The 22625-nt window shown below is 37.3% G+C and overlaps 1 protein-coding gene across 1 annotated transcript in view; it reads left to right on the forward strand.

Annotated features, from left to right (window-relative positions):
• MYO16 (myosin XVI) overlaps window positions 1-22625 on the forward strand; it is a 278671-nt gene that overhangs the window by 191130 nt on the left and 64916 nt on the right. The window contains exons 16-20 of the mRNA XM_009333377.1: window positions 1444-1555; window positions 4762-4879; window positions 5639-5710; window positions 6315-6456; window positions 15028-15100. Of these exons, the coding sequence (XP_009331652.1) occupies window positions 1444-1555; window positions 4762-4879; window positions 5639-5710; window positions 6315-6456; window positions 15028-15100 (517 nt within the window). The remainder of the gene's footprint in view (window positions 1-1443; window positions 1556-4761; window positions 4880-5638; window positions 5711-6314; window positions 6457-15027; window positions 15101-22625) is intronic.

The raw sequence follows: 22625 nt of genomic DNA on the forward strand, positions 1-22625 counted from the left end.
CCCATTGTTCTTCCAGTGCTCACCTGCTGGGGTAACTTACACCAAGGGAAATCCACACTGGTAAATCTGGTATCAATCCACTAAAAATGCGCTCTGCATTTCACCGCGTATACCTCATAAACCTCATTATCAGTTAGAAAAGTGCAAATACTAACTCATTCTTCCATGTGTTTCTAAAAGCTACACATATTCACATAAAAGGCCACCCTTACAAGAGCTACCACCCTTACTAGAGCGTTGCCAGACTTCCTGTGGTAATGGGAGTTTTACTTTGAAACCGTGTCTCCTCTATAGTGCAATCAGAATAGGATTGTGAACAAGAATTGTCAGAAATTAAACCAGTATTGTTTCCCATCGTTATGTGACAGATCATGGACTGAACATTATTAGAGAGCAGAATAATTGTGAGGAATTTCGGTTGTTGTAATTGTGGTGAAGGGATGAGGGGTGGAGTGTGTGTAAATTGTCCACCTTTGTTGGTGTTGTGATGATATTATTTTGATTTGGGTGTGGGGAATTCTTTTGTTGATGTAAGTGACGTTTGTGAAGATTGTAGATTGTGTGATGATGTGTATTTTAATGATAATGATAAAACATCTTTTTACATTCTCAGCATGACATAATTAAAAATCAGATCCCATAAGATATTGAGATACCTCATTCCTAGTGATTTCACCTGTATGAAGATACCTGAATACTTTTAAAAATCTGTCCCGTAGACATATATCGAGAGGGTCAAAATTCATTGCTGTAGAGGTTAGATTGCTGTTCTTTTCAATAGTCCGTTGTGCTATAGTTTCTGATTATTCTGTTTTGTGTTACTACTCTTCATGTTGGTTCTATTTTTTCTTTCCTGAGTTAGCTGCTGCACTAGGTGTCTCCCTTTCTCTCTTCTAATCATTATTTTTGGGAAGGTTTGTAAAATGTCCTTTTGCTTCACAGTGTGCAAAGTAGTACAGCTTAAGGGCTGTACACTTACTGCTCTATGTACTTAGTTACTACTTTGTTCTAAGAGTATACCTGTCACCCATTCAGCTGCTAAGGGAGCGAATCATCATCATGGGATCAGGCAGAAAAGAGCTGATCTATTCTCTAGCCAGCAGGAGGGGAATTTAAAGCAGTCAGAGTTATCAGAGGATCTCCTCACATCTTCCTTCTGAAGGGGAATCTCTGGTAGTGCAGGAATGGCAAAACTCTCAGTGGTATAAATTAAATCTGAAGTTTTAGCTTACATGTAGGGCTAAAGCTGGCGGGAGGGAGCCTTAAGCAAAAGCTTATGGAAAGAAATACAGAGCATTCTGTCACTGCTACTGTTCCCTCCAAAGGCTGAGAAAAATCTGTAATAAACTTCTGGTTAGATGGGCAAAGCTGGCTTTCAACCTCAAAAGTCTGATTGTGCACCAGCCTTGTAAATACTATATATGCTGTTTTTTCTCTGTGCAGGTATCTAAGCCAGACTGTACTGGAAGAGACGATGTTAACAGCCAACCCTCAAAACAGGGAGAAGTTAGCCGTACTAAAACAAGCTCTAGGTGCTATGGGATTCAATAGCTTGGTAAGTTACACAAGCTTATGTTATTTGTGGCTAAAATCACCATATTTCTTAGTTAAAAGCAGGCCATAAGGAACTCTCACTGATAACCTTTTGTGGGGAAAAGAAGTGCCTTTCTGTATTTCTTTTTTTCTGTTGGTTAAGACCTTGAAACAATATACAGTACTAGTTCACTCCAGGGAAATTACTGTAATCACTTTTAATTAGACACGGCACCAACAATGTAAATCTTTTTCATTCTTAAAGATTCACAAAACAGCTTCAAGGTATAATACTCTGAACAATTAAATTACATAGATAAAAAGAAACAATCAAATCCCATATGACAGAAACCTCATAAAACCCACAGGAATTTTTTCCTCTTCTTGATTATCTCCCTGTCCCTTTTAATTTTGTGAAACACACATTCCAAATGCCTTTGCTAGCAGCACCTGAAAAAAAGTAAATACATATTTAGTCAAACAAAATTAGAGCTGGGTAACTTGAAAGAGCTGACTTAACCCCAAAAAAGCAACAAGAAGATAGGTCTCGTGTTTGTCTTTAATCCTATAAAGCTAACGAAGAAGATGATAATTTGAAAAATTAATCAAGAAGAGGTTCTGGAGGACAGAGGTTTGAGGGGATTCAGGAGAAATGGAGGGCTGAGTATAAGAACTCATGTAAGCTGTGTAATGCCCTTCAGGATACTAGAATATTTAACAAACTCCATATTTCTTACATATGTATATGCTACCTAGCACACTGTAGCTGGGACATTTCTGCAAAACAAATGCATAAGCAACAGTAATTCTAGAAGGAGGTAAAAACTTCTTTACCCCTACATGATATTTAGTGTCATAAGAAAAAAGCAGAGGAAAAGTTAATGTGACAGTATGCTAGGTTATCGTAAGAGATGACAGATGGGCAACAGTTGTAATAAAAAGGGATCAAGGGCTATCAGCAAAAAAAATTGTGAATCTGCTGAAGCTGTTATCTAGGTGTGAGGTACACTTCTGTGGTGATGGTACATCACGTAGTTGTTTAGCATTCTCTAGTTAAGGTAGTAACAAATGTTCTTTGGTAACCCCTGCCACCTTTCAATATAAAGAGTGGGGTTTTTTCCATGAATATTCATGTGGCCATGTACAAAATTGAACACATATGGCTATATTTGACAGAATTATTCCTTACTCTTAATGACTCAAGCTCTGCACCTGTAGACTTCAGTAGCAAAAGTTCCAGGCAGTTCTGCATTTAGCCCAGCGTTCATGGATGGGTGGATCTCTCTATTAACCTCTTTGTTTTGTTGAGGAAGGGGTTCAGCCCATAAATAAATAATTGAATGTGTAATGAATCACATTTTAGAAGCCTGCAGAAACAGTCTGAAAACACTTGATGTAGAAAAATACATATTCTTTTGGATCCAGCACTTCAGCTTCACTTTTCTCAGAGTTCTTGAAAGGAAGTAAGTTGCCTCTCAGAAAAGCGTAAACCATCTTCAAGGCTCCTCTATATCCAGGCAGCATTAGAATAATCATTTAGGAGGCTAGAAATCTGTGGAGCTCCAGAGTCCTGCAGGCTGATCTCCTGTGCTGGAGGCTAGAGGGGAATATGTAGATAAAACACATCTCCTAAAATGTCTACCCATTACTTCTGAGGTACATGGAAAGGTCTATATGTATTATTCCTTGACCAAATAGCCACATTGAATGATAGAGTAGATTATCTTTTTGAAGAACTATATAAACATTCCTTAGCAGTCTTTAATGGTATCTCGCAATGTACATTAATGTTTATTAAAAAATTGTTTTAAAGTTGAGGGAACATGCATCTTAGAGCACAAATAGAAAATGTTTGAGAATCTGGAACGTGAACTAAACCCAAGGCCCTACCAAAATCACCTGAATAAACAGCTTGCCACGGTTCAGTGCTGTACGGTCGTCCCCAAACCAGTTCTGAACAAGCTAACAAAGAAGCAGGAATTATGGTGTACTAGGGTGCCATTCCATCTTGTCTGAGAGGCCTTCCCAAGAAGCAGGGTGTAGCACCCTAGCTTAAATGCCATATTAGCGTGACAGTTCTTCTCTTGTAAGAGCTACCTTATTCAGACTTCGCCTGTATATATTGCTTTTTTTAATCTTCAGCTTTGGTACTGTGTAATAGAAAAATATACTGTTGCCCTATTTACATCTATCTCATACAGTAAGAGATTGAAGTTCTTGTCTTAAGACGTAGTCTAGAGAATCCGACTTGCTTAAACAGCATCAGAGGTGCTGTAGTCTGTACCCCAGAAAGACTGTAAGCTTTTTTTAATGTCCTCTGATGACGGGCATATTTATTAATGAAAGGAACAAGAAGAAGAAGAAAATATTTTTTTTTTGACCTGTTGCTTTTGAAAACTGATGAAAAGTCATCCAAGCTTGGTTGGATGATATCAGGTTTCCTGTTTTATAATTTTAAAGGAGCACCATTGTTATATAACTGACCTTAAAAAACCATCCAAAAACACACAATGTTTTCCATGTCTTAGCATTTTTGGTTCATATTTCATGGATCATTTTTTTGCTTGAATTTAAAAGCATTTTAAAAAAGCAAACAAGAACATTAGTTCTCTTCTTGCTGTGGTAAAAATGAGGCCAGGAAAAATCTAGCCCTAAAGATAACTGCTTCACAGCCTTAGAGGCATCCGAACATAGCATGCAATCATGGGGAGAAAGCGTGTGGGTAAGGAAGGTTGCTTTTGTTTCTTTTAGACCTTAACTACAGCTTTTACTACCAGGAACCTATTATAATTTAGAGCTAGACACTTCGTTTGTGAATGCAGTTGGCTGAGGAAGAAACAAACCTTGCTATTCCCAGATACAGAATTTGTCTTGATGGAAAATCTCTATGGAGAAGATACGTTTATTTCTTGCAGAAATAATGCATCCATTAAAGATATTTCAATATTTTTTATCACATTCTGAAAAACTTTCTTAACTCAGTAGTTAATGTGATTTATATTAAAACAAAAGAAAAAAAAGGTAATCTTGTTTTATGTCCTAGATAGGTTCCAGTTTGATTTCTAAATCCAAATTTCCTGGTAATAGTTCACACATGAGTACTTTTTAACTTAGTAAATGCCAATGATACAAACTATATAGAATTTGTATTTTTATAAAGCACAGCCTTTCACTGGTGTGCCCAACAGATCTCTTCTTTACCTTTAATTCTTCATAAAATATGTGCAGGAGGTGGAGAACCTGTTTGTAATTCTCTCAGCAATTCTGCATCTTGGAGACATTCGCTTTACGGCTCTGACAGACGCTGAGACAGCATTTGTGTCAGACCTGCAGCTACTGGAACAAGGTCAGTAGGACGTGACTTTGGAGCATCGCGATCAGGGCACTTGCGCTGATCCACCGACAGATGGAAACACAGTTCCAGGGAGACAAAAAAACCTACTTCTGAAAATTCATAAGTTACTGTGGGAAGACAGTATCCAATTGACTTGGATGTTTTATAAACTACAGATTTTTATGGGATAAAATAAAATACTAGTATTGCAAATTATCTAATTCAATGTCATATTTAATGCTACCATTTGCCAAAAGAAATTATACAGTGCACTTTGGGCAGTCTTCTTTTAAAATACTCTTGTGCTGCTTGTCAACAGCTGAACAATTTGCATTGAATTGAATTCCTTACATTCAAAGATCTGTGTCTTAAAAGGGTCTCTTGTTTTCATGCTTTGAAGTTTGCCCTCTTGGTCACTAACAAATCTCCTCAAAGTGGCTTATGGATACAGAATGTCAATAAGTAGCATACCTTAACTCTAATATGAGAGAAAGTCTGCCAAGCCCTGGGGAAAATCCTGAGTAATCTTTAAAGAGGAAAGGAAGCTGTAATGTAATATACAGATACATTCAAACTTCACAAAGTGCTGATATAGTAATCCGATTTTGTATGTTCATTAATTTTGATTACTCCTGTGACAGCACTCTTTTCTTTAATGTGTGGGTTCTTTCACTATTAAAAAATAGCATCTACATAAGAAAATCTGTTATAAAAATAAAATATGCAGTAGAGCACAAATCAGGCTTTCTTTAAATTCTCTTTTCATTTCAGTGGCAGGGATGCTGCAGGTTTCACCAGATGAGCTTGCTTCAGCCTTAACAACTGATGTTCAGTATTTTAAAGGTAATCTTTTCCAAGCTTACATTCTCATAGATCAGACCTGGTGGCATTTTGATCCTTCTGATTTGAGAATTTTAAAAGCAGATAGTTTTTGTTTCCTCTTTCTTGTATGGTCTTGTAAATTTTCTCTCTGAGGACTATGTAGGATTATCTGCCATGCAATAAGTCAGACTGGGCCACTGAATTAGAAACGTCTTTGTAAATGGAGCAAAGCAGTTTTGCAGCCTGACGCTGATGGACTCCTAATTTGATTAATCTTACAAAAGTGTGTCAAGATAACAGATTAGATATTAATACTAATAAATAAAGTCAACAGGAGTGTCCTGGGGAAATAAAAAAGTTTTGAAAAAGTTCTTTTCAGTAAAATGCTAGTTCTCTGTGGTACACATACCTTTTCTATTGAAAAATGTACATGTTTCTAAACTGAAGATCTTGTGAGTGTTGACAGTCTTCTCATCTTTTACTGAAGGCTTCAGGAAAAAACTAACACCATGTATATGGTTGGCAAAGCAGAATTAAAAAGGGTGGAAGGACTTATTGTAACTAAAATTACTTAAGGCGAGCTTTACAGCATGCTTTCATCTCCATTTTCTGCTTTCTCTCTTAGGAGACATGATTGTACGGAGGCACACTATAGAGATTGCAGAATTTTACCGGGATCTCTTGGCAAAATCTCTGTATGGTCGTTTATTTAGCTTTTTAGTCAACACAATCAACTGCTACCTTCAAAATCAAGATGAGACTGGCAGGTAGGAGTGCCATTACAAACTATTAGGTGTGCCATTATCTGTTCAAAACCAGATCCATAAAAGAAACATAATTCTATCATTTAAAGCATTTTATGATAGCATGACAGCGATGCTTAGATCTTTAAATCACTGGCCATTCCTTCAAATTGCTTCCTTGGTAACATATTTGTTTATTTATTTGCTTGTGTGGGGGGACGTGGTACTTTATGCAGTAGTCTAGATTGGTGGTTAGAATTAGTAGCCTTTTAAGAGTTGACAGTACAGAATGAGCTAAGCCTTTCAACAAGCAAAAAGCTGCTTGGTGTTTTTTTAGTGCAGAATATTCTTGTTCTTTCTCCCCAAAACTATGACCTTACCACAGGGTATTAAAAAAAGAATTTTGTTCAAAGGCCTTCAAATGAATGTTTAAACTTCACTGAACTAAATATTCTAAGAATGTTCTGGATGTTTCTAGGTTATCATCTGCTAAATTCAATGCTGTTGCTACCCAGTGTGGCTTCTTAGAAAAAATGAATGCTAATTAATGTGTGTCAGTGGTGCAGTCAAGAAACAAAAGAAAAACCCAATAAACAAAAGAAGTCTCAGTAGAATCAAAGTAGCAAACTAAGACAGTAGACCTAATTAGATGATCATATGCATGTGTCTTAACCAAGGTTCAACATCTTACATGCTCAGATGAGCTTTCTTACGACCACCAAGTACAAGATGTCTTGGCATTATTAGTAAATGGAAATCCACAAAAGACAGATGTGGAACTTCCAAAAAAGAATAAGTATTTTTTCCTTGTATCATATCTGCATTGGCTTCACAGGATAAATATTTATCAATTGCCCTTTTTTAGAGTTGTTAAGAGTTTGAAGACTTCATAATCTTTTTTTTATTCCTATCCTATTTGTAGACCAATTAGTAATAAATCACATTTCTTTTCTATAGGCTTAGCTGACAGAAAAAGCTACCATGCCTGAGTAACTTTCTGCGCATAAAAGCTTTCCATCATTATATATACCACCAGAGTGCCTAGCTTCCTGCTGGAGGCAAAAGGAAGTTTTGCCAGTAACACGGAATGGTTTTACTTGTCTGTTTCTGATTATCTGGCCCCTTACAATTGCAGGCACGTGGACAACCAAGCTAGAGTAACTTTCCAACGTCCTAATTTGAAATATTGTGTTTATAACAAGGATGGACAGTGACATGTGGTCACATTCAAATCTTCCCCATTCATTCCTGGGACTTATGGAACATGGGCTTAGCTCAGTGCATGTCTGTGACAGACAACAATCCAGCTCAGGTATTCCTAATTACAGTGAGCTCATTTGTAGTGGTCGTTGAGGAAGAAATGTAGAATCAGTATATTAAAAATCTATTAAAATTATTTGAAATAATTTTTCAGTGTGTAATTTTGCAATTTTGAAATTTGATATCTCGCAATCTTTCAGAATAGGGTGTTGTTTATCTCTGTTGTTCAGTAATGTAAGCCTATAATTTCTAGGTATCATAGGATCTTCAAATAATGAAAGTCAAAGCTGTTTGTATATTGTTTACCTTGTAGTCTCCTTTTAGTGCAATCATATGTGCTTGAAGTGACTTCTACCTTGTGGAAATACTTCTCAGTGAAACTATTTCTACCTGTGTGGTAACTTGAAGACTATGTGATGTTGTAAGTTCCAGCTAAAACAGGACAGCTGTTTGATGGCAGGAATGAGGAATTTGCAATAGTTTTATATTATACCTATGCTTGAAAAAGGGGAGTTCTTCATTTAGGCTGGCTGAAGGAAGCTAACCAGTTCAGGATATATTGGCAGTGCTAACAAGACATATTAAATTTTAGCAGGCCAAATTCAGCCTCAGGTCCCTTTCCAAACTTGAAGCTAAATAGTTTATTTTAAGTAAAAATGAAGTTGAACGTCCTTCATTGATATTTCAACCTCACTTGAGTTAGCCAGCTTAAGATAAGAACGTATCTCCCCTACCCCCATCTTTTTTTTTGGTCCAGACTAATCATATTGTATAACCTGTAGTAGTAAATCAAGGCATAGCACAGTTTAAGATGCAAGTTGGATTAATGCAAGTCATTGCATGAATCTGTGATTTGTGGTTCAGATTTACTTTATATACATCTGAACAATTCTATCAATTAGCAGCATTGGTGCAGTTTGGTGCAGTTTTAATAAACCTCTGCTTAAATATCCACCAAAAACATTAACTACTGTGGCTAAATAAGGCTGATACATTTCAGGCCACACTTCATTCCCTGGTCAGAAACTTACACAGTTACTACTTACCAGATGGGATGGAAACTTCATCAGAAACCTGGAATAAGGTTTCTTACTCAGTTCTCTTGTTTTGTTGTGAGGTAGCTTTACTGTACTTCCATCCCACTTCAGTAAAAATTTATGAAGCAATAAAATTAGATTTATTGGCTTAGTAACTCTAAGAGAAACATTTGATCTTGGCATTTTTGAGGAAACTAGTTACCTGGGTTTAACTTCTATGATGAAGCTACTCAATCTTAGTCATTAATATTGATTTATATTTACCATGAAATAGCTTGTGGCTGGTTTCAGGCAAAGGTAAAAATGATGATTGCCATTAGATCTAAGGGAAGAGGAGACGATTGTATGAAAGGCTGTAAAGACCAAGCTCTAGAGGTATTAAGTATAGAGGATAAAAGTGTTGCCAGAATCCAGCAAATTCATTACTTTACGATACTATCCACTAAATATAAAGCAAGAGTTTTAATGACAGTGTTAAGTGAGATAATACACTTTCAGAAATGTTGTTCTCCTTCATAAAAAGTTACTTATGATTTTGTCCAGTTAGAACTATATTATAACCATGGATGCTAGTTTGGACTGGTTACAAGGTACCTTTGAGGTTTATTACTTCATTCATCTTGATATTGTTTCAAAGAAATTCACTGGGGAGAAACTTTTTCTGTAATTGGCCTCTAGAATGGGATTAGAGGAAAGCTATTAAAATTTCTCACAGGTGCTTATAATTATTTTTTAAAAATTATTAATATTTATATTCATTCATTTATATAATGATTTCCTATTCTACTGATTTTATTATTGTAAAAATTGTCTAGGTGAACTTCTTCCCACGACTCTTAACTCTTCAAAGTTTACTACTGTTTTACTTCCATTCCAATAAGTATGCTGATTTTCAGTTTTGTAGATAAAAGAGACTTGAGCATTCACGATTGCCTAAATGTGGCATTTCAAGGTACTTGGTTGCACATTGGCAAAGTTGGATCTAGTGATCCAAATATTAGTAATAAAATGTCTTCAGATGATGTTTTAAGAACTCCTGACTCATTTTGCAACAGGACTTTACATTTATGGGGATTTGAGAGTGTCTGTGAACTCTTGTGAAACATTGTTTTTCTTTTCTGATGAAAAGCAAGCTAATGAGGTATATATGCTTGAGAAAATATTGATATTGTCTTCCCTGCCTGCTAGTAAGTAGAAAGCATGATGTTTTATTAGCTAGTTAGCAAAGAGTTTCTCTCTTATGTGGCCTGAAGATGGGGCTAATGCCAATACACTTGCTGTATTAGACAAGCAAAGAAAGCTAGCATTCAATTATACTCCCTGTCTGTATCACCAGGTCAGCCATAGGAAAGTTTTCTGTTTCAAATAGAGCATATAGAATATTTCTAAATAGGTATTTTCTGAAAGCTTGTGTATTCTGACTGTGTAATCTTATTCCCAGCGAAATTCAAATATTGCCAGAGAGTAGCAGTGGCAACACTTATTTGGGCAAAGGAGAGATCTCAGGAGTCTCATTTACAAACTTCTTAGTACACATTATCTGATTTATAGAATGGGGTATTCTGAAATAGAAATCTTCCCAGCTTAAGAAAAAAACCAGACCATAAACTAAAATGTTTATTTATCTATTATTGAACCTAGTAGAAGGGTGCTGGGAATGCAGGAAGGACAGAAAGAGAGTTCCTGTTCAGAACATGAACCCACAGCATAATGAGAATTGTCTCTATATGTGGAGGTAGGGAAATCTTTAAAACAGATAAACAATACAAAGCGTCTAATACAATATGGTGCATAATATCATATTTTGAGATCTGCTTCAGTCTGGATCGTTTCCAGTGTTTCATTAAACAAGACAATGCCATTTTTGAAAGCATAGGACAAATTTTGCTTTAAAGAACTGGGGAAGAGTATGTGCTACCGATGAGAGGGCTATAGATCTTGAGTCTATTAGGAAAAATATTTCTCCCTTCCTGCCATACCTGTCAAGTCACTCAAAGAAATGTTTGTCAGATAAGGAGCCAGTGTTTCTTTCCGCTGCATCCAACCACTGTCTCTGTCTGTACCACTCACACCTGGGTAAGGTAATATTAAAAGAAAAATGACAGTTGTTGAGCAAGATGACTGAGAGGTGTGGCAATGACACCAAGTCTCAGCAAAAATGACAGAATCTTAAAAAAATCTCAGAAAAATCTCTCTTAAAAGTCTCAGAAACTAGTTTGTTTTAGTAATTGTTTGCGATGAAGAACGTATCCAACTGAGAGTATTCAGCCTGCTCCCTTCAAGAACCGTATTTATGACAACGGGTGTAATCTGTCCCCCTGGGAGAACTGCAGGAGTCTTACGTAGGATTCTGAGGGTCCTCATTTGAAGGCTAGGTTATATACTTCATCTAACCCTGGAATTATTTCTTCATTAATCAGTATCACTTCTAGTTTATCCAGATCAGACATAAGCCTACTGGCTTCCTTCCTGGTTACTTGCAGAAGTTGGAGGAAGAACAAGAAACGTTATATCTGGGGCAGATGAAAAGGCACGTTAGATCATCCTGCCTGAAGAGATTCACCTCACTGCGTTATGTAGGCAGCTTACGAAAAATGACAATGAGAATGAACCCTATGGATTTCAGAGCTGAAAACCATCTGGGATGAAAAAAGAGTACTCAAATAACTTCCTGTAGGTTTGTCTGAAGCATTGGGTCAGAAGTATTGCAAAGGGAATTCTGTTCACCTTGCCAGGAATGGCAAACGGGTCAAGAGCATCTCTTGATGAATGGCAAGATGTCTGCCAAGACAGTAGATCATCAGACAGGATGTCTGGTGTATGTGTATTGTTTTTAGGAGTTGCCAAGAATTTTTATGTGTTTTTTTTATAATGCAGTTGTTAAGTGTACAGGATCAAAAGGTATTTCTAGTCTATAAGGCCATCTTTACAGAGATGTTATTCTGAGGAAAAAGGCAAAACTGGAGACATTGTGAAATATTATCAGTCAAAATGCTGTTTTGTAAATCACAAAAATCAAATGAGTTATGGTTAACATCCATGCCTGTTTTTAACTATCCATAGCTATGTACTGGTCTAAGAGATATAAACGTTCTTCAAATACTGGCAAATTGCTGTTTTTCTAATTTCTGTGCTAGGAAATATTGTCAAACTTGAAATCAAAGTCTCAGTCCCCACTAAAACTATAGCTGTTTTATTTATACATAGTAAATATTGAATATCTGAAATATAATGAGGAAAAGTGTCAGTGATGTTTAGTAACCATAAGAGAATAAAGTAAAAGAAGGAGATTTTTCAGAACAAAACATGCTGTTTTCTAGTATTTGTTCTTTTAGACACTGGCGACATGCCCTTTCATTTGTAAACATGGGATCATTCATGCTTTACTTTGCCTTGGGAATCTCTGCTATGATTAATTTAAGGAAAGTAATTTTGCTGGAATTAATATGATTGACAGCTAGCCAAGAAAGACATATATGGACCCTCCCTCTGAGAAAAAAACGTTGTATAAAACAGAGGAAGACAAGAAGGAACAAAAAAGCAAAGCAAAGTAATTTGTAGCCACTTATAAAACAACGCTTTTAATTTTGCTGTTGTGCTGTCTATTGCTATTTAATTTTCAAAATCTGGGCAATAATTTAATACAGAAAATTGCTATCATGGTTGGTGAGATTTTGCAAATAAATGCCACAATGTAGTAATAAAATGTCGCTATTGTAGAGGATACAGAGCCTTGTTCCGTTATACTTGCCCTGTAGGCAAGATATCAATTATGTAAAACCTCCAGCTCTTTTCATGTAGTATGTGCATCTTCTAATAATACAAGGCCAAGATTATCAAGTGGAGTTCATCAAAAAAATTGGGATGACATGTTCTCCTGTCAACAAATGCGTCTCCAGCAAATCAAGATATTTCTTGGAAATGTCACCGTTTTGATAAGGAATGTTATTTGATGTAGGCAATAGGCTGTCTGCTAAGGCTTTTACCTGGAGTTTTAGAAACTAGGGCCAGGTTGCCGTTTCACGTGATTTGTAATAATGCATTAAGTCTGTTTGTTTAGATCTTTTCCTTATGCAAATGTTTATATATTCCCTGAGAAAAAGTAAGAGAAACTAATTTGATAAAATAACAGGCATGGCACTAAACTGGGATGTAAGCAATTCAGCCCCAATTCTATTCATTGAATCAGACAGAGAAGGGATAAGCTGTTCCATCCATGTTAAGTAGCTCTTAATAATTATGAAATATAATGCAATATTTTAGCTGTTGTACAATATTACATAGCAGTTCATGTTTTGCCTTCCTATAAGGAAAGCTATAGATAAATGACAAAATAATAAAATAAGAATGAAAACTTACTAAGTATTCTGAAATTCCAAACTACTTTTTTTCCAAAACTTATTTAAATAACATAATAATTCTGGCTTTTCAATATTAGTCTGAGGTAGTTTGTTTTCAAAATGTCTAATTCTTCTTTACAGAAATGGACTGGTTTTGTTGAAAACACATTGTGACAAGGAATGTACACCCATCTCTAATCAGGAATACTTGAGAATGAGGCTTACATCTTAAAACACAATTAAAATTGCACTCATTGCTAGAGACAGAGGTGGTGATATATCTTTATGCTTCTTGTTGTAGAAATTCCGTTGGAGGCTAATCGACCTCACGATAACCTCTCCTGCCCAACAAAGTCATTCTAGACTAGATTTATTATGCAACTCTCTATGTCTGACATTTACGCACATAGCCAGTCTTGTGACGATTAGTAGTGCATTGAACTAGTGTGCCTTAGAAATGAAGACAAACTTCTTAGGTACGATTTCTGAAGAAGGCTCTACTTGTCCCTGAGGATTGTTCTTCCTAGCTTGTTTTGCAGTACTCCATTTTTTTATGATTTTCCTTTTAATTTCAGGGCTGGATCATCGCCTAGTTAAATGGTAGAGTTTACAATGACTGTAACAGAACTATACTAAAGTATTTCAACAGTGGATCACCTTTTTCTCCTTTACGTCTATATCCTGATATGCACATAGAATTAGGCAAAGGAAACATGGAACATGGAGGAAAATGTGAAAGGAAAAGTAGAGTTCAGAAACAGCAGGCTGCAATATTATTTGTATACATACAACCCCATACATTTACAAATTATGTTGGCAAAGAGAAAGGAAAACTCATCTGCTTTAAAAAGTGTCCATCTCCTTTCTCAGGAAGCTGAATTATTTTTCCTTTGCTGGTTTTTCCTGTTCCAGAGGGCCATTGGCTATAGTGCAAATTCTGTCATCCTGCTGGCAGATCATTTCACTCCGGAGAAAGTCCTACTGCATTCACATAGGCAAACTGCAACAAATTTTTTACTGTAACCCTCTTTTTTGTGTTCTCTGTCTAATGATACAGGGAAGAAAATAAAGAAAAAGCCCAGCCATAGTGAGCCCAGCCCTTTCATATAGAGTTCTCAAATCCGTCCAAAGCAGGCAACAGGATATCCCAAAACATTAAATTTACTCCCTGCAGTGAACTTAGTTTCTTCTCCAGATCAGGTTTACAATGACTTAGTCCCAAGTAAGTACAGAATAATAACACCTCTGTCCCTTTCCCATTTCTCCTGTCCAAATCCTGGGTGACTGCCCTGCCCTAATCCTTCCACTGGGCCAAAATAAAAGCCTTTCCCTGAATGCAGGCAGTGGCACATGACAAATTAGATGCACTGCCAACAAGTATTCTTTTATATATACAGAGAAGAAACGTCTGTCTTCTTCATGCCCAAATCCTGACTGTTCTTTCCCCTGAGAGATGTAACCTCTTGTGCAGCCTGAGCTCACAGCCTCTACTTGATGCTGGCACAGAGAGAACTTTGGCTTAACAGGTTTCCCTTGAAGTACATTTAGTAGGAGCAGTTCTGGCTGTCGAAGAAATATGAACTGGAAGGGGTATCTGAGTGCGACCAAGCAATATTAAAACTTCCTCTAAATGGCTATCCCTCATCTGAGCGAATGGACACCTACACCTTTAGAAACTGGACTTTAAAGAAGCTAAGTTTTTCCTTCTCTTACAAATTTAGTTTTTAAAGTGGCTGCTAAAACAATCTTGAACCCTGCTTTTTTATTTATGTTCAATATAATAGGTTGGTGGGTAGAATTTTGATTCTGTTGTGTACATGGTCTGCTTGTGTATTTCATACCATGTTTTTGAAATACAGCCTGCTTTCATCCTAGAACAGAATTACTTTTGTCAGAAACAACAGCTATAGTGTTCACTTGCTTGAATTCTTATTATCTGCAATATCCTTTTTCCCCAGTGACCAGGTATTTGAAATTGGAGTACTGGATATTTTTGGATTTGAAGAATTTCAAAAGAATACTTTCGAACAGGTGAGTGGCTGTGTTTTGCTGAATTTACTGTAACTGTTAATGTTAATTCTTCTACTAAGGTTTTGGGGTTTAGCCAAAACAAGTGTTTTGATCAGAATATAAACATACATGGAGGAGAAAATTTGCTCTTAAAATATTTTTTTCCCATTATACCTATATAGGTGTGAGTTAAAACCTGGGCTTTGTACAGTTATTCATCATTTTACAAGAATCCAGTAAACATCTACCATAATGATTTGGAAGGAGGGTAGTATCAGCACTGCAAGACAATCTGAGGAAAATACTTAGTGTTGTCTGTTTTCATGGATGTGGAAGTGATACTTCAACTAGGTCAGTGAGTAGGAGGACAATATACTGGATTGGAAGAAAGACCAAAAGGTCTTCAGATGCCTTGGAGAAAAAATAGAATGAAAATGCTACATTATGCTAAGTGCCATTACCGGCAGATTCACCTCTGTGTGACTTTACAACATGTGACTTTTCAAAAATTGAATTACAGCTATGGAAAATAAATTAAACTTTAGCTCATTGAATGCTTAAAAATCCATTTAAATAGCAAACATTTTTTGAAAATTATGAAACTGTTTGCCCACCATTAGTCTCCAAACATTAGCCCCCCAATTTGCCCCACATTAATCTCTGAACACCAAAGCTCTTGTGAATTACGTATTTCAGAAAGCATTAGCAACTCTACACAACACGCTGAAAGAGTTGTCTAAGTTATTGTTCGGTTGTTCATTCATTCTGTAATGCAGCAGAAGAAAATCAAAGCATAGAATAGAAAATCAAAGCATAGAAAAGAATAGAAATGGCATCAGCAACAACAAAGGACCTGTTATTGTTTGAAATCAGAATTTGCCCCTTCATCCCAGTCAATCCATTGTTTTATGGCTTAACTTTCTCTTTCTAGTGAAATAGAAGTCATAGAGCCACATTAGTTCAGTTTGTGTAACATGGCTACCCGATTTCCAAATGTTTGAAAGCACAAACAGGGTGAGCTTACCTCTACCTTCAAAAGAGTGTGTAAGAATGCAATAAAACATATTCCAGTTCCCCTCTCACAAAACTCTTTTTGCTGTTACAGTTCTACCTTGCTTGAAAGTTTGCTGGATTAAGGACTACTGATGTGTGCCAATATTCACAGTCATTTACTCAGTGTGAATGTCTATTTTGGGGGAAAATATCAAGTGAAAAACAAAAAACATTTTAACAGCCTGCGTATATGCAAAAAAAATTCCATAAACCCTACTGATTAATAAGGATAAAGTATTTTATGCATTTTAAATGCATCTCAAAAGAGAGGGGTGCATCTTGGGACTTACTGGTTATTTTCCTTTGACTCTGTTCTGCATTGTTTTTTCTCATTAAACTCATATAAGTTCTGCAACTAACATCATGATATACCATGAATTCCAATTTTTGGGGTAAGTCATTTTCTACTTAGTGACTGCAGAGGATGTTTGAAGAAAAAATATGACTCAAAGAAAATGGGTAAAAAGTCATTTATTTTATGATTTCTGCATAGCAAACATGATAATTTCAAAGTCAACTTTGCATTTTTATTTTGTTTTTTTCTAAATAAATACATTTCAAGAGACCCTTACTGTCCCTCCACCTGGACTGAATGCATTTTGTTGAGTAATATTGAGTAATACTCTGAGTCATTACCTCAGAAACTACTGAACTGCATTCCTGATAAGGTAGAATAAGCGTGAGGGAATTGCAGAGTTCATTTTTATACGGACTCTATAATGTGATTAACACATCTGATTCCTGGAGTGATAGGTTGCAGTATCAATGAAGAGAAGCAGTTTGTATCTCCGCATGGCACAATGTAATCATGCAGACATACCCAAAACAGCCTGCGCTCAAAAGCTCGAGCTGTCTAGCAGTCTAGCCTAGTTCAGTATTCTGCCTGGACTCGTTAACCCTGATGATAAACGGGCTTGTTAGCCCAGATAGGGTCCTCACGCAAAACATTGCATCATGTCTGCAAACATGCCCAGTGTCAAGGCCTGTGGCTGCAGAACATTAACATTCAATGTTACAGCCAAACAGTGGAGGAGCCAGAAAAATTACTTTTTCATCACATTTAGATTAACATATATTAAAATGGCATTACAAAAGTAATTTGGGGAAAATGAACCTTTTGTTTCAAATTAGTGTAAGACAAGGCATTCTTTGTGATACCTGTTTGCCTGCTTTCTTGAAAAAAAAAAAGCAACTGTTTTCACAAAAGATTAAAACCTCCTGATTGCCCAAATCTGGGGACATTCCAAGCAGCTGCGTGAATCTTTCCGGTGCTTCAAATCAGGTCAGCTGATAGACAATTTAATATCATAATTAAGAGAGCAATATGATACTCAATCACATGTCAATTTAAGCAATTCATTTTAATAGACTGTGTTTGAAGACGGTTCAGGAAGAGAGAGCTGGATAAACCAGGTAGAATAACTGGTTCACTCCAGTGAGTGTGTTGGAATGACAAGGCATTAGAGAATTGAAATGGCAAAGGCAAACAAAGAATTGGTCTAGGAATGGTTCATGAACAATGCATAGGACAATAGATGTCAAAGAACTAGAAAGGTAAGGTTAATTATGTCTACACCGAGAATCTGGTAACTTCTGCAGGCAAGATGATGTGACTGACAGCTTGCAAGGAGAAAAGTTTTATAGACAATTACAAAGAAGAAGGCATTAGAAGTTAAAAACAGTGTTAAGTGTTCAGTTTTCCTTGTACTTCGTGAGCATCTATAAGCCTTCATTTTATAGAACGTGTGATACATTATATTTATAATAGCAAAAATAGGACATGTAATTCTAAAATAACAGTAAATAAATGCATGGAATAAGCAATAGTGAGAGGACTTGTGATTTTTGGTATGAAATTTAAAAGCCGGAAGACGGGGGACAGTGTTTTTAGAAGCCACAGTCTGAGGGAGTCATTGCTCAATAAAGACCGAAAGCTTCTGAATTACCAGGACTCAGTGAGTTACTGCTCATTAGCTGAGCTATGGTAAAAGACTACAGTACACTTTTAGCTCACCCCAATTACAATTTACAATCACTTCCTAGCAGTGATCATTAGCTTGAGAACAGCATTTTCCTAGAGCAGCTGCATACCTGCTGTGCCAGAACAGCTTTGTATACAGCCATACTGGAACACGGTCAGAAGTGAGCACAGATTTGTCTGTCCTGTTCTATACAGAAATGGCCTTCATTTTGGGATCATTTCAGGAAATATGAGTGCTCTACCAAAAATAGCAATAGCAGTGTTCGATGTTAGTTTTCAATGTTTTCTTAGGTTTCTTTGTTTGAGAGGGCTATGTTTATTTAAAGCTAGCTTAGATCTTATTCATGGCTCCTTCACAGCACAACTCCAAATAGTGCAGTCGAGGAATGCTGATATTTCTTTAAACCTTTATGCTGCTATCTTCTTTATACCTTTATGCTAGTACACTCTTTGACCGCAAAAGCATGCAACACAAACGGAAAGAAATCACAGCAAACAAACATAACAAGCAATAAGCAGGAGGGAAGGCTGATAAAGTTGCCTATATCATTTTCCCCTAATTGTTTCTAAGAAAACTGTATTATAGCAGAAGAACCAGACCTTAGAGTAGCAAGTGCAGCTTTTTTTCCCCCTGCAGAAAATCAGGTCTTTCTACAGAACTGGAAGTCTGTAGTTGTGGAAAGAGCAATAATGCAGTTAAATAAAATGGACTCTAGTAGTCTTTTCTCTCTGATGTCTAATTCAAGTGGTAAACTGAAAAAATATTTAGCTCTTGCTAAATAATGTGTTTAGCTCTTGCATCGTGTTTTGCCTCTGTAGACCTCTTAAGTTTTGCAGAAGAAAGTATATATATCTCCCCCTTTTTATAGGAAATTTAAGTGGTTTATCGGAATTAGGACCGCAGATCACGGAAACAGTCAAGTGTCTCTTGACTCCCATTCAACTCTATACCCATTAAAGTATGTGCGGCATTATCTGTGTGAGGCAGGAGGGCGCTGGGAGAGGGACGGCTCCCGTGGCAGCTCTGTGCAGCACATCTCTCGCGACAGGAGCCAGCTGGCTCCGAGAGCACAGAGCATTGCCTGCCCCTCTCAGGACGTGACTTCAGAGTCACTATGGCGAAGCAGAAGAGCTCATACAACCCAGCTGTGTTCACAGGAATTTTCACCTACGTTTATTATTAGGTGTGGTAGGTTTTAACTTCTTAGCGTGTTATTTCTTTAGTTAACCCTGCTGAGACTTCATTTAATTTTGTCATGTGACCTTTCCTAGCCAAAACAGCCATATCAGAATATTTTTGTATTAAATTGCATTGCCTCAGCCATGAGACCATTTCTAGCTATCCAAATGTAAGCTCATGTTGCCTATTTTGTAGACAGATGGATACAAATAGATAAAAGTTACATGACTTAACTCTTCTATAGTCATTGTGGTCTCAGTGATAGCAGACGGGAGGTCACGCACTCAAGTTTTTGCATTCGGACAGTCTGAAGGAGCATTCCAATATTTCATTTTATGCAGAAGAAATCAGCCTTCTTTGGCTTTGCCTGTCCAGAGCATAGATGGACGGTTCTGCTTGCCTCTGTACTAGCCTGTGGAATAGGCGGCTGCTGGCGCACACGGAGCTCTGCTGCTACGCAGGGACTTGAATGCAGAACCTCCCACTGCAGCTCCCAGTGCTGGGGCATTCCTTATTCCCCAAAGGATGAGGGACAGTGCTTTACTATCTTAATTCAGCCTTTAACAAGGAAAAATGGTGTGATATTTTTAAGTCAGAGTTTTGCTAGCCTCCATGCACAGGAAGGTTTTAACGTCCTTGTTGGGGAGCAGCGAGAGCCAGCTGATCCCTGGCGTCAGGGAGCCAGGCACCAGGAGGACCCCAAGGCCGGCCACGCCATCCCGCAGGGCCGGAGCATGGTGGGCAGAGCCAGGGCCGGTAACGGCACCCATCGGCTGCCCTGACACGGCAAGCAGCGAGCCGGGGCTGGGGTCCTGTCAGGAGCAGCTGGAGACGGGGCTGGAAACTGGCACTGCCATGGTGTCGCCCGGGCCTGGGCCCACGGGCAGGGTGTGGGTGGGGGCCCCAGGTAAAGCCGAGCGGGGCTGTAAAAGCCTATTCCTGCCCTCAGGGGCCTGGCGATCCTGCGTTTTAATTTGTTCCTTGACCCAGTTCCTGCGGATCTTACGCTCTGCGTGGCTTTTGTCGTGGTATACCCCTGCTCCCTCTCAGTCTCTTTGGTCTTTTTTCCAGTCTGCACACATTTTTTTTCCATTTGTGCAGGACACTAATGTCTGTCCAGTGTTCCAGTCAGCCACTGGGAAACCAGTGTTACTCACTTTTAAAGTTGGCTTATCAGGTAGCTGACATTTAAATGTTTATTTTTTTCTTTGTTCTTTTACGGTAGACACTTTGTGGTGAAAAATAAAATAATTTATCTAAAATTGAGATTTCCAGCTAGATTCAGTTTGTGATTGACTGGTGAAATGCTGCACAAGGACATTGATTAACTGATATCTTACTTTTCTGCAGCAGCACGCTTTTTTATCCTACAGTACTTAGTTGCTGGCCAGCAATATGAGCAAAAAAATAATTTGGAACTATTTCAGTATCTTTAATTCCAAATTCTTTCAAGGGAAGACTGTTGTTACCATGTTTGCTTGCTTGTTTGTTTAATACTTTTATATGTACAAAACCAGGTGGGGGACTATTCCACTTTGTGTTGAAATTGTGTCCCTTTTGGAGGGGCTTTTCAGACCTTCCTTTGTGGAACGCTTTTCAGGTGACAGCTATCCGTAATAAAATTTTAATATAGCACTGGGTTCTGTTTTACTTTATTTGAGGAACACAGATCAGCTAATGGCAACTGACCCCAGAGACAACGTGAATTCCCAGTGAAATAAAGTTCTTCTGACAGAGAGGCAGAAGGACTATGTTTGAGTTTGTGGTGGAGCTGCATGGAAAACACAAAATCTGTATTAGATTCTATTGCCCCTAAAAGGCAAAGGAAGAAATGTAATGGGTTCTGGTTTTGTTATACATTCATTAAAAATAATCTGATTGGTACTCTACTTTAAAAAAAGGATGTGGAAATGTCTGGGTAGCAGATACAAGGGGGAACAGTGGTCAAGATACTTCCGAGAAATAAGTGATTATCAGCCTTAGGTTTAAAAATTTTTTCTGAGTCCAACCTCAGTAAATAGAAGATGATTCTGCCTTCCACTATCTTAGAATTACGTTTTTGAGAAATGCTAGAGCACAACCTTGCAAATTGAACTTGGCATTGTAGCGTCATCATCTTGGCCAATAACATACGGCTTGATAGATGTGTTGATATGATAGCTATAAGCTTTACTCCATGCTTTGAATGTGCATCCCTTGAGAGAGCTAATCCTTCTGCATGACCGAAGGATGTAAGTGAGCTTTCCAAAGGGTGTTCACATCCATCATTCCCTCACTGATTGACAGTCGCCAAGTTTTCTTTTCACAAATTCCCTTTTTTTTGGCTACGCCTTTTCAAATAGCTATTTATATAAGGTGAAGAGCAGGAAAATGTCATTACTCACAGGTGCTTTTCTGTCTTCAGAGTACAGTACAATTTTGGTCTTCTACCTAAATTTGAATTTGGAGTATATTTAATAGTACTAACTGGTCAAATATAGTAAAAAAAGAGAGATCAAGCTAATACTGTCTAATGTGATGAATACTTACTGCTTTTACCAAATGCCACTGTATTATTTTCCAAATTCTACAATTTGGATGATACTTCAAGTTTTTTGTGTAAATACTTGAACAAGATTTTTTTTTTCCTTCTAATAATATTCTAGAAGTACTTTTTAATGAAGACTTGGACATGTAAATGGTGATTTGTTTTCACTGAGACATAGTAATGAGTTAGGATTAGAAAGGAAGACCGATAGAAAGGATTTCTTACAGAAGAGACATACAATGGAGCCAATAAGAGGCATGTGAAGAACAGTTTAACAATGTTTAATGACAAAAAGTACCATGGATAGTGTTGAGTAATGCTGCAAGGTAAACCAAATATACAATGCTTAAAGTTATTCCCACTACATTTGTTTTAGGTAAAAATTTTGTTGTGTTTTCTTTTATTACTACTACATTTCCACATAATTTTCATGGGTGCAATTAAATACGTGTTTAAAAAATGTAGTTTTCTGAACTTTTCATATCTTTGGACAGAAAATATGTCATTGTTTTATATAATACTTGATATGACATGGAGCAAAAGAAGTCGGATTAGCAAAGCTAGTTTAGTTCATTTTCATCTGATTTCTACATTACAGCTGTTTTAATTATTATGTCAACCTGTGTCAAGCTTTTAATTTGAAACATTCATTTTATTACCGCTTCCCAGCAGGTTGTATAAAACATTGAAATGGAGAAAGATACGATCAGAATGTCTTGCTTTTCAGCAGTCCCTGGCTGGTCTCCTGGTTCTCATTCTGCAGGGCTCTTACTCGCAGCCGCTGCTAGGAGAGCAGCTTTGGAGC

This window comes from Pygoscelis adeliae, unplaced genomic scaffold (genome assembly GCF_000699105.1).
Source record: "Pygoscelis adeliae isolate BGI_AS28 unplaced genomic scaffold, ASM69910v1 Scaffold48, whole genome shotgun sequence".
Classification (NCBI taxonomy): Eukaryota; Metazoa; Chordata; class Aves; order Sphenisciformes; family Spheniscidae; genus Pygoscelis; species Pygoscelis adeliae.